Genomic DNA, 17,705 nt, shown 5'->3' with positions numbered 1-17,705 from the left:
TATGTTGTTTCTTAACTTAAATTTAATTCATAGAAACATTTTGTTCGATGATCAGTCTACGCATTCAACAAAGGAATTAAGTTCGACAATGTTTAACTTAGCATAAAAGTTCACATAGAAAAACCATTCAAGTTTTACAAACCGAAATACATAAGTTGATAAGTTGCTAATGAAACAAAAAGAAACAAGTTAAGATGATAGAGAGGAAAGACCGCAAAAGAGCCATCTAATTTCGTGAGGTAGAAGCAATGCTACCTGTAGAAGAAGAGAACACAAGTTAAAGCAGAAGCAAAGTAGTAACATTGAAGATATAGACAACACAAACAAGTCAAATAAGAAGACTTACCATCGATTCTGCTGAAGTGGTTGATCAGTAGTTCAGTACACTCCTTCCTTTCCGGACATACATACAGTAATGGAGTTGTCGTCCCGTCTCCAACCACGTTGAACACAAACAAAGCTCCGTTGGTGCATCTGTTATCACGACAGAACTTTCTCCACCCTCTGCTGATGTAATATGCGCCGTCTGATTCGCTAAATCCGAAGCGCGCAGTCCATGACTTTCCCTCCTTGTTGACAAGTTTGACCTCTTTGCATTGTTGGGTCAAAGCACCACACCACATAGCTTCCACAGGAAGAAACTACAAACACAGAAATAACATCAGCCAAGAAGCAGTACTACAAACAAATAAAAAACTAAATATGGTGTGTAACATAGTCAAAATTTTACTCACCATTTTGTCGTCCTTTTGATTTGTAGCAGTAACCTCAGCCAAGAAGCAGTAGTCGTATGAGAAAGTAGGAGCATCATCCGCGTCGGCTTTTTCCTTAACGATGTGAGGATGTGTATACTGAATCTCACAACAGCTTGGACCAAAAGGAGTCACATGAAAGACCATGTCTCCTTCGTGTTTGAAGATGACAATGTCACCGATTCGAAGATCATGTGCTTCGGTGAACTCTTTCCAACCTTTGGTGAGTGTCCTGCCTTCTCGGATCACCTCCCAAATTTGATCCGAAGCGTCCGATCTTAGCTTCCATGGGTTATTGATCTCAGTCCCTTGTATGTGTTTTGAGTAGAAGTCAAGTGGTATTGCCTGCAAGTAAGAGAAGGAATAGTTAAACATAAATCCTAAATACCAACATACAAAATAAGGAAAAATAGGCTTCAAGAACAGAGAATACCACGCCACTTTGAAAACCAGGAAGAAGAGGCTTGAAGAAATGAGGTTCTCGGGGAGTTTCCATCTGCAACAATCCAGTTTCAATTACATGTATTAATCGAGTTCCAATTTAAAAAAATGGCATCCAACTACTATAGACCACACAAGAACACATACTGAAGCTGTTAATCGACTAGTAACCATTGATGCTATCGAACCCTCTTGCGGATTAACAATTATTAAACGCAAACCCCCGAATCAATTTAGAACCGTAACTCGAAATCCCTCTATCGATTTGAAATCTCAGAGAAACGAACCCTAAATGAATCGACCATGACGATTTACAGCAATTATTCGAAACCCAGACTTCGATTTACATCCCTAACGCGAAAGCCCCAATTTTTAATTGAAATCCGAGAAAACGGTTTCGAGTTTCCACCACAAAATCGAACCAATTCAACCCTCAATCTACTCGATACTCACCTGAGCAAGTGGAGAAGACACTCCGTCGTCGATTAGAAGGAGAAAACCTCCGGGAGACGAAGTCGCACGAAATATCGCCTTTCACAACAAAACCCTAGCTTTTTGGTGGAGAAGAACAAATGAGTCGATACACGGAGAACCCCAACTTTCCTCCTCCTCTACGCGCTTTCGTTCAACAAATCAACACCCGACGCGTGGCTTGAACCCGCTTCATACGATATCACTCGTAAGGCCCGGTTCATCAAAACGAACCCATTTTTTATTTTCTTTTATTCATCGCCCCTTAGAACTCGAGCCCATGAACCTCACTAAAAGCCCTACTGCGCATGGTCTTAGAGTAACAACAATGGGGGTTTCTCCGCATTAGTTTCTAAAGGTGTATATATAAATATTAATATTTAATTGTAAGCATCTAAAAGTTATGAAAAATATAACCGAAAGTATATATTCCAATTGGGATTTCTTCATATTAGTTTCTAAAATTATAAATATAAATATTTAATTATGAATATTTAAAATTTACGAAAAATCCAACAAAAAATATCTAAACATAAATACTAACAATTAAATACTATATTTATATATATATATATAATTAAACATTAATATTTATATATATATACACATATATGTAACTTTAGAAACTAATGTGGAGAAACCCTCCTTTTCCATTGGGATTGCTTTTATAACGAAACAACCCAATGATAGAAAAAGAGACAATGAATATAAAATAAAATTTAAATATAATACTCTCTTCAAAAGGTTGATGTTCTTGAATTTTTATTTGCATATAAAAGATCGATATTTTAGAATATAATTAATACACTAGTCTTCAAAACTAAGTATAAATTAAAATGTAAATTATGAATTGATAAAATCAAAAGTAAGAATTAAAGATGTTTTTGAATATGTCTTTTTCACAAACGGCTGTTTTTAATGTCTAAAAAATACTTGAAACATCAATTATATAAATACAGAGAAAGTAATAGTTAGCGCAGTTTACGATGACGAAGGGTTCAAACAACAAAAATATACTTTATTGTTTATTGTTTAAAAATAATAATATATTAATTTAAAATTTCCGTTCTTTATTATTCTAATAATGTTAATATATGATTTCACATTTTTCATAAAAATACTGAATTAAATTTAAAATTATTTTCTGTACTCTCAAATCTTAGTAGACTACAAAAGAAGTTTAGTCTACCCTAAAATTAAATATACTTCAATATATGTCTACTATATCTTAAGAGCATTTTCAACCATCCCCTTTATTTTGAAAGAGAACCCCTCTTAAAATAACGAGATCAATAGATGGTTCTCCAATTGTGCCTCCCAAATCTTTTCTCTTAAAACTTTATATTTTACAGTTTAGTCTTCAATTTCATTAATCTCTATAACATTATTTGATAAGTAAGTTTTCTAGAGTTGATTACATTCAGAGACATTTTTTGACTTTCTCTTACACATAAAGACACTTTTTACATGTGACACACTTTGTTGTGGGCTAGCTATAGACTTTGGAAAATTTAGCCCCTTAATAGAAATGATAATTGTGGGCAGGTGATGTGTGGATGGATGATTTATGGACGGAGTATATATGGACGTATGATGTGTGGATGAACATTTGTAGACGACTATATGTAAACAAGTAGGGGCAAACATTAACCAAGAAAGCTAGTAGGTGTGAAAATGAACACACGTATAAGTACTATTCAAAGTCTACAAGTATGTAAAACCATTTTTCAGTTTCATGTTTAAATACTCTAGTTATAAGAGCTTCTTCTTCTTTTTCAGTGTCCACTTATGCTTAGAAAATCCCACATTTCACAACTTCTTTTTGATATGTATATAAAATATGTGGATGAATAGCAAAATGAAAAATAAAAAATGTGGGTTAAATGAAAACGAGGATACAAAAACGTGGATGGTATACATATGAATACAAGTTCATGTGGACACTATTTTTCTATAACGTGAACAAAATTTTGTGGATGATGTTTCATCTGTTAATCATTAATGTTCTTCAATTTAAAATATAATAATTTTATGTATAAACGATGTGAAATCACGATGTCTTGATAAGTTTGAACAGACAACGACGAAGCATGAAATCTCAAGTTCAACACAATGAAGAAGAAGAAGAAGAACCACAACGGATTGGAGTGGTGGTGACGGCAGTGGTGCCGGTGACGATGGGAATAACGGTGAAAATGTGATTTTGTGGATTTTTCCTTATGAGAGACTATGCCAAAGAAAGAAAAAGGTATCAATCAAGGTGTCCATGTCGACAAATACTCTGTAATTTTATTATCCACGCTTTGGTATCCACGTCCACATTTAATTTTGTTTATATGTTGATATATATATAATATATATATTAATATGGATCTTAAAATATTAAGAATTTTATATATAACTTATTATGATAATTACTTTTATTTAATATATTTTAGAATTTGTCAATTTGAGATAAAAGTAATTGAAAACATTGGTGGAATAAGAAAAACAATAAAATGAAATAAGAAGAGTAGAGATTCTTGTGATGAGAAAAATACGTATGACAATCTATTCTTTTTTATTTGGTCACAAAGGGCTGGACTGTAATTTCACAAGGTTTTTAGGTTAATTTTGCATTTGATTCAAATTTAGGTATATGTTTGGGGTTAAAATCAAATTGTGGGTTAGTTTTGGCAAATTCCTCTCAATTCAAAGTTGTTTTTGTTATTTGCAGCAGTGTGCCCCGGCTAAAATGGTGTCTAGATCCGCTACTGTCTACATGTATAAAAACTGTCTAGATTTTGGGGGCTTTCCCCTACATAATGCCTCCGGATTTTTTTGAATTTCCATGTGTATATCGTACTGAAATAGGCTTAAATTCCATATTAATATAATTTCAATGTGTTACATTATAAAAGAAAGGAGAAAAACACACTCGAGTAAAGTTAAACCTAGACGATAGTAATTACAATTTATTAAACTACGTAAGTACGGAAGATACTGCTATTACTGCATAATACGAGCCAACCATGCGAATATGCGATTGAAGCTAAAGAGCGTAGGAGTTCAGACGTAGCTCAAGAAAGTATTAGTCCTGTGTGACGCCGGCGGCGTAGGAGTTCAGGCATAGCTTTAGAGAAGCACAAGGGCCTCTACCATAACGATCACGACCGTCCGATTGTCCGTGCTTCCAGATGACACCACCACCGCCGTTGATGTGATCCTCACCGTGCATAGGAAAAAGAGGAAGGGTACGTCTATGTTCCAGATAAGCATCGCCACCATAGTCTCCTTCTTCTTCATGAACTTCTAGTTCATACATAGGCTTTGGTCTATCGAAGAAGTTGTAAGCTGGAGCCGAGTAATGATGATTATGATCCATGTTTGTCCACTCTCCACCTACGTTGTTGTAGCTCATTGAACAATCTTGTTCCTTCACCCAAAATCCCGTTTCATAAATGTAAATAGAATTTATATGCATGCAGAATTTTTATTGTCTAAAATAAATGACTTGTAGTTTCAAACGTACAATAGATCCATAGAGATGGCTATTCATGTAGCCATTAGAAGACGCATTAAGAGCACCACATTCAGTGCCTGTACCTGCATAATTTAAATTCCCTTCAAACAGATATATACGGTTTTGTGACCATATAGATGATGTATATGTTTTCAAACCATCAAATAATATTTAGAGACGAAAAAAACAAAATCCCTAATATTGTTATATACCGCAACATGTGACGCTAGTTTCCATTACACAACAAAGAAACCGTTCTTTTAGATGCAAATTTGGTTTGTCCCATTTAAAGATCCATATAGCTTCACATCACTTCATGACATATAACTATCAAAATCATTTTTTTTTATATCAATAGTATATATATACATGAAAGTCTTGTTTTCTTTTTCTTGTTTTTTGCAACTTGTATTAGTTATGGTGTAAATTAATCCTAGTAACATAAAATTAACTTTAAAAAAAATCATCTGAATAAATTCATTGAAAATAATATTTAAAAAATATTTTGAATGTTTGATACGCTATAAATATATATATGTAGATGTAAAACTTCTTAGATTTGTTTTTGCTTTTTCATGTTATAGGTAGTGGTGTAAATGGTTCCTATAGTAATGCAAAACAAAACATTTTAACTATGACATATAATAAAAGAAATTAGTTAGTCACCGTTATTGAAGCTAGGATATGATCTGTTTTCCTGAAGCAGATGATTTTCTTGGTCAAGCTTAACGTTTACTGAAGCAGGTCTGTGCATGGTAACACCTTGCTGAGGATGGTGAAGAAGAGGATGATGGTTATAATAATGATCACTAGCCATCATAACCGAGTTAGGAGATGAAGACGTCGGCGTGGTCATGACTGTGCCGTTGAATCTCTTCTTCTGTCGCTCACGAGCCTTATGGTTCTGGAACCAGTAAAAGACGTTTTTACCCTCGATTTTCCCATACTGTCTCAGCCTTGCAGAGATCTTCTGAATCTGGTCGGCCGTTGGTGATCGGACTCCGTTGTTGTAGTAAAGATCTTTTAGGATTCTGATTTGCTCCGTTGTTGGTGTCCATCTTGTGCTCGTTTGACGACACGTATAACTACCAGAGCCGGACTTGTTGTTGTTGCCGTTTTCTTGGTCGGCCTGATGATGATGTTGCGGTGGCTCCATCTTCAAGATGAAGATGAAGATAAAGATGAAGACAATGATCTTGAGAGAGAAAGAAAATTTACTTTACCAAGAAAAAAAAGTTTAAGAAAAAGAGATTCTAGGTTTTGTGTGTGGGAGATATATAGAGAGAGTGTAAGGTGTGACTTATATATACACATATGGGGACCCAATAAAAGTTTACGATCTTGAAAAATCAATTATTCAATTTTAGTCTTTAATGCATGTAGATTTGATCTCACACAAACAAATTAAAATCTATTTTATATTTTCATATACAAGGAAATGAATTATAGAATGTTTACTACGTGTTACTATATGGTAATAAAAAGGTCGTGATATATTTAATAAAATTATTCACTATACATGTATGACCTAGAAAATTTGTATATGACAAAATTTGGGATATACAAGATGACACTAAAATTTCTTTTGGATTAATATTCGAGCAAAACGGAAGGAAATCCTTATGCAGAAATTCGGTTTTCTTTGTTTAAAGGGCAAATCTCCAAAATAGCACATTTCTAAGTTTATATCACAAAAATAGCACTCAAAAACTAAGATGACCAAAATAGCATTTTATCTTTTGAAAAATTTAATTTTTTTTATCTTTCAAAATTTGAAATCTTATCCCCAAAACCTCACTTCTCAACTCTAAACCCTAAAACCTAAACTCTAAACCCTAAATTCTAAACCCTAAACCCCACCCCTTGAGTGCTATTTTTATGACTTTTGACCTTGAGTGCTAGTTTGGGAACAAAAACTTGATTTAGTGCTATTTTGGTCTTTTTCTCTTGTTTAAAACAAAAATAATTAAATGGAGAAACAAGATTCTTATTTTTATTTACGGAAAATTATTTAGATCATCACTAGTCAGTATAAGTTATATGAACAAAATTTAGGTTCACCCCCTAGAGTGAACCTTTAAATTTACCTTTCTTTCAAGAACCAATCAAAGTCTCAAGTAGATAATTAATTAAAAAATTAAATTTATTTAAAAATAACAAAAAAAAGAATAACGCCAATTTTAACGATAAAGTTAACTAAACCGTAAACCCTAAATCTTAAATTCTAAATGCTAAACTTTAAATCCTAAACCAAAACCTTAAACTTTGTACCTTAAACCCAAATCCTAGACTCTAAACCCAAATTGTATATCTTAAACCCAAATTGTATACCCTAAACCCAAACCATAAACTCTAAACCCAAACCATATACCCTAAACCTAAATCCTAGACCCTAAATCTAAACATTATAGTGTCTAGGTTTAGAGTTTGGGTTTATGGTTTACGGTTTGGGTTTTAAGTCTAAGAATTTATGGTATACGGTTTGGGTTTAGAGTCTAGGATTTGGTTTAAGGTATAGGGTTTTGATTTAAGGTTTACTGTTTGGATTTGGGTTTAGAGTATACGATTTGGATTTATGGTCTAGAGTTTGGGTTTAGGGTATAGGGTTTGGGTTTAAGATTTACGGTTAAGGATTGAGAGTTTAAGATTCCGGGTTTACGGTTTAGTTGGCGGCGTCAACATTGTTAAAATTAGCTTTAGGGGGTGAACCTAAGTTTTGTTCAAGTTATATTATCTAAACATTCTTAACCTAATGTGTGTTTATATTTCTATACCTATTTCTTGTTATGAATTACTTTTTATATAACAAACTGGAACTACTCTTGGTGAATTTTATTGAAAAGTATTTAGATCATCATTAGTTAGTATAAGAAATATTATCTAAGCATTCTAAACTTAATGTGTGTTTACAGTTCTATAGCTATTTATGTTTTTTTTCTTATGAATTACTTTTTATATAAGAAACTCGAACTACTCTTGGTGATTTTTATTGATTTTGGGAAATAATATCTTTTTTTCTAAAATATTGTGGGGGATAGAATCAGAGGATATCTGTTGGAGAAGGATTGAAAGGGACAGAGAGGTTAGAAATAAACATGAAAAAGGAAAGGGACAAATGAGGGAATAAGAAAGGAGAGGGCATCATCGATATTTACTTGGAGGAAAAACAAACTCCATTTTTTTCCTTCAAATTCTCTATTTCTCTGCTTCTTCTAATTTTTACTTCCCTAGCTTTTAACTGGTGGATGCCCGCGATTTCGTGAATTTGAATGTTTTGTAACAATATATTTATTATAATATTTCTAAAAATAATTGTTTTTTAAAAAGAATAAATATGACTATTTTAAATACTTTTTGATATTTTGTATTGATAATTGTACTAAAATTAGTTATATAATATTCTTGATTCAGTTTTAATAAAATTACTTAAGTTTTGAAGGTATATAATACTGAAACTTTTGAAATATTTTATATAGTTTAGAAATACTTGATTCCTAAAAATTATTTTATGAAGCATTATATATATTATATAAATTACATATTTAATTAACATAAATTAGTTTGTGCAATATATTTAGGTCGTTTGGATAAAGATAAAACTGGTTCTAAAACTGATTTTCTTACTCATAAAATAAAAAAATTAAAATTACTAACAAATCAAATTATAATATTATTTCTCAAACTTTATATATGATCGACACCTAACAAAATTAATAATTAAGTGATTTCTCACTTAATATAAAATGAAATTTAAAAATAGATTTTATAAATTAATTTATAAGCTTGTATAAATGACTTAAAACCTCTTATCATAATTTAAAACATATGATAAGCTAAGATGACTAATTTTATAAATGTATTTATAATTTTTTTATAAATGATTTATAAAGCTTGTAATTTTTTTATTAGACATTAATAGTTATTATAATACATTGTATACAAATATAAGGCTTTAAATAAGAATATAAAATCATTATATCAATTTAAATAAAAACAATTGTTTCTAATTTTATGTAGTTTACAAATATATAAAAAAATTGATCAAACATTATTATTCTTTCTATAGTTTCAACAAATAGTTACCATAAACAATTATTTGTAATACTATGTAGATTTTTGCCAAGTGATATTAACTATTTATAGACTTATTATTTTCTTTTAAATCTAATTAAAATAAAAATAAATAAAAATTAAAACTTATCGACCAATCAATTTATAATAATTTTTTAAGATTTCATAAATGATCGACACATAAATAAAAATCTCTTAAGTGACTTCTCAATTAATATATAGTAGGATGAGATTTAAAAAAAAAGATTTTATAAATTATTTATAAGCTCTTATGATCGAAACATAAGAAAAAGTCTCTTAAGTCACTTCTCAATTAATATATAGTAGAATAGTATGATGAGATTTTAAATTAAATTTTATAAATTAATTTATAATCATAGATGATATACAAACTCTTATAATAATTTAAAATATACAATAAGCAAAGATAAATAATTTGATAAATGTTTTTATAAATGATTTATTAAAGCATATAATATTAACTTTAGAAGATTTTAATAGTTATTATGATCATTTATACAAAATATAATGCTTTTAAATAAGAATATAAAATTATTATATTGATTTATATAAACGGTTTGTTGTTTATTATTTTATGTATTGTATAAATATAAAAAACGATCAATTTATTCTGCTTTCTATAATTTAAATAATTAGTTACCATAAATCACTATTTGTAATATTATGTAAATTATTTGGCAATGGATATTAATGGGTTAGAGACTTGCCTTTCTTTTTAGATCTAAATAAAATAAATAAAAATTAAAAATCATCGACCAATCAAATTATAACAACTTTGTAAGAGTTTAACTATGATCGACACGTAAGAAAAAGTCACTAAATTAACTTCTCAATTAACATATAGTAGGATATGATGTATCTTTCTACGTACCTAGGGCTGGGCAAATAAACCGAACCCGAAAATCCGAACCGAACCTGATCCGATAAAAATGAATCCGAACCGATCCGAACCCGACATAAATACCGAATGGATCTTGTTTTATGGTATTTCGGGTTATGGGTATTATCGAACCGAACCCGAAACTAAATGGATATCCGATAGAACCCGAAACATTCAAAATACCAAAAAAGAACTTGTACCAAACATTATCTCAATTCCTGATATGTAGCCAAAATACACTAAGATGTTATTAAACATCTACAATAACTATCTACTACATGAAGGTTGATGGCTGAAAGTGGCGGTTGAGGCTTGAAATTTTTAGATTTTGGTTTTATTTTTATTGAATAATTTTTTTTCATTTCATGAGAACTTAATTTTTCATTTTATGATTTCATTTATTAGTTTTCTTTCTATCAATAACAACATATACCTTTCATTTGACTTTGAATGATCATGTTTGATGTTTTTTTCTTATTTCTGAATCGATTTTACTTATGTTTTGGTTACAAAATAGGTACAAATCAAGTACTTTAAACCCGAAGAACCGATTTTACTTATGTTTTGGTTACAAAATAGGTATAAATCAAGTACTTTAAAACCGAAGAACCGGTTGGAACCCAAAACCCGAAAGTACACCGGGTTGTACCGGTTCTTTGAAGATTTACTAACCCCGATCCGAACCCGATAAAACTTGAACCGGTCCCGAACCGAATTTTTATATAATCCGAATGGGGCTGATTTTGATAAACCCGAAAAACCGAAACCCGATTGGACAAAACCGAAACCCGATTGGGATCCCGAATGCCCAGGCCTATACGTACCATTTAAAAGAGACAAATAAATCGATTTGGAATGAATTTCTTTTATAGAATGAATAATATTAAAGACCATGATTTGACGATAATTCGTTAAGGCAGTTCTTTTTCCACTTTTCAAATTTGATCGTGTCTCAACAAATTATAACTATTCCTCTTCATATGATTATATTATTTGACCATATACCATAGTCATAATACACTTATATGTAAAATAAACTTAAGATAACAATAGACAATAGTTACCTATAATATAGTTGTGCATATGTGATTTTGATCTTCATCTTTTTTATCCTGGGGGTATCCAGAATAGGCTCAAACTAATTTCCAAAAGGGTGGTGTGGCTCACGGATGGACTCTCAGTCCGGATATTCAAATGAGATGTAAGATACACGCATATCCGCATGACCATAAGGTGAAATGTAGTGGGGGTGCCTAAACCCGGGTTGCTAAGCAACCCAAAGTGATATTTTTAATAGCTCATAACGTGCAAAGAATATCATGAACAATCAAATTTTACAAACGATTATTTGAATTTTTTTCAGATTGTATATTGAAGTCTTGTAATATTTTTGGGATTGTCCCTAACAAACCAATCGATCATACATAAGCCGGGGTTTCTCCGAATTTCATCTCTTTTTCTTTGTTTATGTAATTACATTTATTATTTGAACTAATATATCAGATTTGCTAATTAAATACAATAAAAACTATCAGATTTGCTAAAACCTAAAACTGGCATATATTAGCAAATAAAAAATTTGTAACTTATTTATATGAAAACATATTTACCTCATGTTGTCTTTATCAATATAGGGAAACCAATCAAAAAGCAAAACCAAAAGCGATTCTCTTCGGCCCTCCAACTAGATCTGGCATCCTATCTCTGATATCGGAGACGTCTTCTCTTTTTATCCCCTTATTTTTTTCTTTACCTCTCCTCTCCTTTCGCCGTCCATATGTTCGACTTTTTGATGGAGGCTTTTCCCATAGAACCCTTGATCTGCTTTGGAGAGTAATGGATCCAGCGGTTGAGGTCTTTTTCTGGATCTTCGACGACGTGGCAGGGGTTGTGAGGAGTAAGGAGTCGGATTTTTAGGGTGGGGCTTTTATGGATCTCGCTTTTTCTTTGTAGATTTGGTTGATGTTATACGCAATGGTGGCGCATGGTATTCAGCACCGGCTCGCTCCTCCGGTCTTTTTCTTGTTGTATTATTTCAAAGGTTTTTTTTCAATATGGAGTGGAGCGTGATATTACGTGTATACGCACACCAAATAACCTAATGTGCACACTACCACAATCGAATGGTATGTCGATGTAGCACTTTAGGATCGAATCCACAGAGACCAAATCTTACACTTTATCTTTATGGGATCAGAATCAAGCTAAAACAATATGGGGGTTTTAAAGTTGAGGAATCGTAACAAGCAAGTAATAGATTGAATTAAAGTTTTCAGATGATTAAAAATGCTAGCCTAGGGTGGTTTGATCGGGTGTTAAACAAGTGTGAGCCAAACAATTATTCAAGTTTAATTAAGAGCAAGTCTAGAACTCGGATCACTCAAGTAGAACAGCCCACTGTCGTGGAACTGCCCCCTATGCTGATCGATCTTCATACCTAAACTCTCGTTTGGATCAAGATGCGACAGCAAGCAATAGAGGTCAAGTCCGATATGTTCACAAAACACCCTAACATCTACTTTCGCTGGTTAGGGATGCAATGCTCATTCAAGTTATGTCTAGCAACCTATAACACTTTTGATGAATAGATTAAACCTAGAATCAGGCACTAAGTGGTTAACTTGATGCAAGCCTTAAGAACAACAATGAATGAAGACAATCGATTTATAACTTATTTATGTCAAGCTCACGGATCTAACACCCTAACACCCTAGACTAAGCAAGCTGACTACTCAGCCATGGAGCAAGAAAACACAGAGACAGAGATATAAAGCAACATGAAATATGACTGAAATAAAGTAATAGGGTTCAGGGGGTTCTTCTCTAAATCGAGAGAGATGGCCTTCTCCCTTTACAAAGTAGCAGAATCTCAAGTCTCCAACTCTAAGGTCTGGTTCCTTGTCTCCAAAACAGCGTAGTATGATAAAGAGAAACAGAAAATATGATATATCAAAGCCACAGGCGGCTGGGAGAGAAAATAGGGATAATTAGGGCAAATCCCGTAATGATTGTAGTTTCCTTAAAAATCTCTGCCGCTGGAACACTCACTCGGAACAATCACTCGGGTTGCTCCGCTATCCGGAACAGTCATCAAGACTGTTCTGCGTGAAAACCACCAAATTGCACTGTTTGCTGCCTCTTTTGTTCCAGCTGGTCCATCTCCCATCCAATGCAACTCCAGACCTGTAATGACTCGAAAAGGACTAGAAAGACTCGATAAAGACTTGAAAACCAATTTAAAAGCATATATACAAGATGTATAAAACACCATATATCAATTCCCCCAGACTTAGATCCTTGTTTGTCCTCAAACAATGTCAAGTATCAAGAACAGGGAGAAAGGTTTGAAAGTGTGGGAACTCTCCTATTCTCAGCAACCATACTTTAACCACGAATCTCTGAACCATACAAGCAGTAAAACTAGGACAACACACCCTTACCGGAACCCCACTGACTGCTGTTCAAAAATCGGCTCCATACTCTTCATCTCAAACCTGAAAAAGCAACACTATCGAGACAGAACTCCCTACATTCATTTAAGAGTAGCGCGAGCTTCTCATCACAGGCATCAGTCAGGGTAGACGGTCTAGGTGTGAAACAGGCTATTTAATGGTGGAGTTAAGAGTGTTTAAGGGCTACCATTTCATTAAAGAGGGTGCAGGATATCACACAAAATGGCAAGAGAGGATAGATCCATTGATGTCCACAGCCTCTACTCGTTTTTGCTCTATCTGGTGCGACTGTTCTGATGATGGAACAGGCAACTGATTGTTCTGCGTTCCACTTTCCTTTTGGTACCCACTCCTTTGTTCGATCTTCCTAGTGGCTTATGTTTCTTTGATTTCATCCCCTTCTCCATCACATTGATCTCGTTTTTTTTTTTTTTTTTTTTTTTTTAGAGACTGATATGGTGATGTGACGAAGAAGAAGGTAATACATGATCGTTCTGAGTGCCACTGGTGGTTCTGATTTCGCGACCATTCTGGTTCTCCACCCCTGCTCTTGCGCAGTTCATTGGTTATGGAGCGGTTGCTCCCTTAATCTGCTTGTTCTCCTTTCTGACAAAATTTCTGCAGCAGTAACGAGTAGGAGGCTGCGTTGATCCTTTCCTCTCCGACCTTTTTGCACATATCTGCACATATGACACTGAAAAACAAATGCATGAAGGTGGAATAAAGGCTAAGGTGCAGGGTGGGAACTAGCTAAAGATGAGCTAGCCACTCAGGATCAGCAAGATGGATAAAAAGGATAAGAAGTCCTGAGTGTGTTCTCGTTTCCCTGATCTAATGCCCATAACAAGAAGAATTTCAGTTAAGATTAGGTTCAAGTAAGGTGGAGTTAAGTCTGCCCAGTGTAACCTGATCGGCTGAGAACTTCTGGAGAATCAAGTGAGATATGTCAGGGTGTTCCAGGTCCACATGTGTGTCTTTCGCCACTGCTAAGGTCACTGAATAAGATAACTAAAGCACGAGGTGGTTAGTGATCAACACGGAATAAGGTCCTAATTCCCACAAATTTTTGACTGACTCAATAAAAACTGACTCAAATTGACCCAAAAGAAAAAAAAAACAAAAGAAAGAAACGAGTTAGTAAACGACGAAAACCCTCCCCCAGACTTACTTCACAACGTCCCTGGTGTGAAAATAAATCAGAGAGAAGGTGAAATCAAGAATAAACATTTTTTTTTGTTCGAGATACTTACCTGGCGCGGAGCAGCCTGACAGAGCACGACGCGGTTGCTCCAGTAAAGGATGCTCTGGAATGAGAGCAGCCAGCTGCTTGCTCCAGTCAAGGGTCTTGGATTTTCTGATTTGTGATCTGAGACTCAACAAACTAAAAACAAAAATAAGTAAAAAGAAAATCCTAATGTCAATGACACTCACCAGTGGGTTGCCTCCCACCAAGCGCTTGGTTTAAGTCACTAGCTTGACTTGGTGACTGGGATCAGTCGGGTTGAGCAAGAGGGCTTGTTCCAAAACAAGCTCCACAGTCAGACATGTTCATCTTCAGAACTCTGCTCAACAACCCTTTCACAGCATCTTCTCCTTTCTCCTTCAGCTCATGTGTGAGAATGGCTCTGACTTTAGAGAACGGTTTGGAGGTACCCTTGCACTTTACCTCATACTCAATGAAGTTCTCATCACACTTGAGAGGTTTCAAAGTCATTGTAGGATCTCCCTTGACCCTTTTCTTCTGGACTTTCTGTTTCACCCTTGAATTCCCTCTGATTTAGTAGGATCAGTGCAGGATCTTCATCAGAGAACAGCCTGCTCTCACCCTTATCACCATGCTCCTTCTCTGGAACAACCTTCAGCTTTTCTACATCAAACACTGAGATGCGAGAGGCGTGTGATGAGGAAGATCTGGTGGGTACAGCCTTGTAGAAAACTTTCTTGTTGATGTTGGAGAAGCAGACTCTCTTGTTGGGCATATCGATGGTTGCTCCAACAGTAGCCATGAATGTCCTTCCAAATATTAAAGGCATCTCATGATCCTTGTTCATCTCAACAACTTGAAACTCAGCAGGAACAATGCATTCCCCTACTTGAACATGAAGGCTGCGGATGGTTCCATATGGGACTGCTCTGGAAGAGTTTGCAAAGGTCAGGGTCAGCTGAGAACGCTCAACATCAGCAATACCCAAATCGTCTACAATAGCCTTTGAGACGAGATTCACACAAGAACCAGAGTCACAAAGAGCATCCTTGAAGGTTGTTCCTGCGATGGAACATGGGAAAACAAACTTTCCAGGATCATCAACCTTAGGCAATACCTTCAGTGCTGGTGTAGACAGTGCTTTGGTATAGAGGACCTTGATCTCCTCTTGAGTCTCTCTACAGTTTTAAAGAACTGGAGCAATGGACGAATCTGCAGAGCATCTTCGAATGCAAGTTCTTTAGGAAGCCTTCTCACCATCTTGTTAAAACCTATCAGCTGCTCTTCACTAATGGGATCCATCAGATGTCTAGGTGGAATTGGATAGGGAACCTTAGGAACATAGACTCGACTGGTGGAGTTTCAGCAGGTTCGTCGGGAGCAGTCACTCCAGAGCTAGCAGACTGCTCTGCTCTCTCTTCTGCGCCTGGAACAGTCTCAGCAAACGGCTGCTCTATTGCATTACAGTGCTCAGTCCTAGGATTTTTATCAGTTCTTCCAGGGAGCGTCTCTTGTTGCCTCTTGACACTCTCAACTGTTTGAGCAAGCTGAACATCGATCTTTCTCATATGGATTGCAAGATTGTCATACTTGTTATTCAGCTCAGTGAACATGTTGCCCATCCTGGTATCCATTTCTGTGGTTACCTGATTCAACGCCTTGGCCTGAACCTGCTGACCCTGCAACAGCTGTTGCATCATCATACCCAGACCCTTCAGCTCATCTGGTTGACTGTTCCCGGTAGCTGGAACAGCATGCGGATTGCTCTGCGGTTGTCGCTGGTTCTGGTTCTGAATATGCCCGGTCGTAGGTTGTTCCATGCTGAAAATGTACCCTTGGTTGTTTTTCAGTAGCTGATCAACCTTGGCAGTCAGCTTATCTATTTTCTGGGTGTCAGAACTGTTCCCTTTCTTGGAGCAATCACTCTCCTCTTTCTTATTAGCTGAGCTAGCAGCCATGTTCTCAATCAGCTTAAACGCTCCATCAGTGGTTTGAGTCATGAAGTCTCCATTGCTCGCAGAGTTTAGAGCACCTTGGTATTTACAGTCCACTCCATCATAGAAAATGTCCAGGAGGTAATCATCATCAAATCCATGGTGAGGACATTCTCTGCGATAGTCATTGAAGCGCTCCCATGCGTCGCAGAAAGGCTCATCAGTGAGCTGTCTGAAGGAGGTGATCTTGTTCCTCAATGCAGCTGTTCTCGCCTTAGAGTAGAAATGGCTGAGGAACGCTGATCGGACCTGTTCCCATGAAGTGAGAGAGCCGGTAGGGAGAGAGTTCAACCACCGTGCAGCTTTTCCATCAAGAGAGAATGGAAATAACATGCACGTGATGTAGTCTGGTGGAACACCATGCACGCGAGTGAAACTGCAGACTTTTTCGAAGCTCTCAATATGCTCCATTGGAATTTCTGTAGAGAGACCAGAGAACACCTTTCTCTGTACTAGACCGATCAAAGCAGGCTTGATCTCGAAGTCCTGCCTGGTGCAGAGTGGAGGAACAATGGCAGAGCGCGTAGTAGGGATGTTACGCGGAAGGTTTCTCTGCCCGATTGGAACAGTCTGCGCCTGTTGTTCTTGCTGCGCGAGAGCAGCCTGTTCAGCAGCATTCTGCTGAGCTTGGATGGTCTGCTGCATTTGTTGCATCTGCTGCTGCATGAGTGCCATAGCCGCAGCGAGATCATCCTGATTGGCGTGATCACCCATAATGGTGTCGGTTTGCCTTGGCTGTTGACGATTTGTTCTTTCTAACCTTGCTAGCTCCTGGTTGGTAAATGTAACTAACTCTCCTTGTGCGTTTCTCCGAGTATGTCTACTGGTCATGCACCTGGAACATTAGCTGCAACAAAAAGGATAAGGCAAGTTAGAGGTCTTAGACTAAATAAATAACCGAAAAATAAAGGTAAAAA

The 17,705-nt window shown here is 35.3% G+C and overlaps 3 protein-coding genes and 1 non-coding gene across 4 annotated transcripts; 1 reads left to right on the top strand and 3 right to left on the bottom strand.

Annotated features, from left to right (window-relative positions):
* Positions 1-3: 3 nt before the first annotated feature.
* LOC111201317 (B3 domain-containing protein REM2-like) lies at positions 4-1,775 on the bottom strand. Its single transcript, XM_022693027.2, has 2 exons — positions 347-1,775; positions 4-255 (listed from the first exon to the last, which is right to left on the bottom strand). Exons 1-2 carry the CDS (start codon positions 621-623, stop codon positions 227-229), a joined length of 306 nt encoding a protein of 101 aa, XP_022548748.1. The 5' UTR covers positions 624-1,775; the 3' UTR covers positions 4-226.
* LOC106453776 (B3 domain-containing protein REM5-like) lies at positions 662-1,367 on the bottom strand. Its single transcript, XM_022692904.1, has 4 exons — positions 1,341-1,367; positions 1,186-1,248; positions 731-1,097; positions 662-678 (listed from the first exon to the last, which is right to left on the bottom strand). The coding sequence occupies exons 1-4, from the start codon at positions 1,365-1,367 to the stop codon at positions 662-664; spliced, it is 474 nt and encodes a 157-aa protein (XP_022548625.1).
* Positions 1,776-4,192: 2,417 nt separating the features above from the next.
* Positions 4,193-6,875, bottom strand: LOC106455011 (protein WUSCHEL-like). Its single transcript, XM_013897074.3, has 3 exons — positions 5,833-6,875; positions 5,176-5,249; positions 4,193-5,079 (listed from the first exon to the last, which is right to left on the bottom strand). Exons 1-3 carry the CDS (start codon positions 6,320-6,322, stop codon positions 4,735-4,737), a joined length of 909 nt encoding a protein of 302 aa, XP_013752528.1. The 5' UTR covers positions 6,323-6,875; the 3' UTR covers positions 4,193-4,734.
* A 10,007-nt stretch (positions 6,876-16,882) lies between these two features.
* On the top strand, positions 16,883-16,989 carry LOC125576740. Its single transcript, XR_007315166.1, has one exon. It is a non-coding gene; the product is annotated as a small nucleolar RNA R71 (small nucleolar RNA).
* Positions 16,990-17,705: the final 716 nt, after the last annotated feature.

The sequence above is a fragment of the Brassica napus genome, chromosome A7 (assembly GCF_020379485.1).
Source record: "Brassica napus cultivar Da-Ae chromosome A7, Da-Ae, whole genome shotgun sequence".
NCBI lineage: Eukaryota > Viridiplantae > Streptophyta > Magnoliopsida > Brassicales > Brassicaceae > Brassica > Brassica napus.
This window is presented reverse-complemented; position numbering and strand designations above follow the sequence as displayed.

Excerpts from the sequence above, each read along its gene's own strand:
- LOC106455011 (XM_013897074.3), bottom strand. The coding sequence starts at position 6,322 with ATGGAGCCACCGCAACATCATCATCAGGCCGACCAAGAAAACGGCAAC. Across the intron at positions 5,250-5,832 it reads ATATCCTAGCTTCAATAACG|GTACAGGCACTGAATGTGGT; the intron begins GTGACTAACTAA and ends TAAATTATGCAG. Across the intron at positions 5,080-5,175 it reads GCCATCTCTATGGATCTATT|GAACAAGATTGTTCAATGAG; the intron begins GTACGTTTGAAA and ends TTTTGGGTGAAG.
- LOC111201317 (XM_022693027.2), bottom strand. The coding sequence starts at position 623 with ATGTGGTGTGGTGCTTTGACCCAACAATGCAAAGAGGTCAAACTTGTC. Across the intron at positions 256-346 it reads CCACTTCAGCAGAATCGATG|GTAGCATTGCTTCTACCTCA; the intron begins GTAAGTCTTCTT and ends CTTCTTCTACAG.
- LOC106453776 (XM_022692904.1), bottom strand. The coding sequence starts at position 1,367 with ATGGTTACTAGTCGATTAACAGCTTCA. Across the intron at positions 1,249-1,340 it reads CTAGTCGATTAACAGCTTCA|ATGGAAACTCCCCGAGAACC; the intron begins GTATGTGTTCTT and ends GGATTGTTGCAG. Across the intron at positions 1,098-1,185 it reads CTGGTTTTCAAAGTGGCGTG|GCAATACCACTTGACTTCTA; the intron begins GTATTCTCTGTT and ends TCTTACTTGCAG.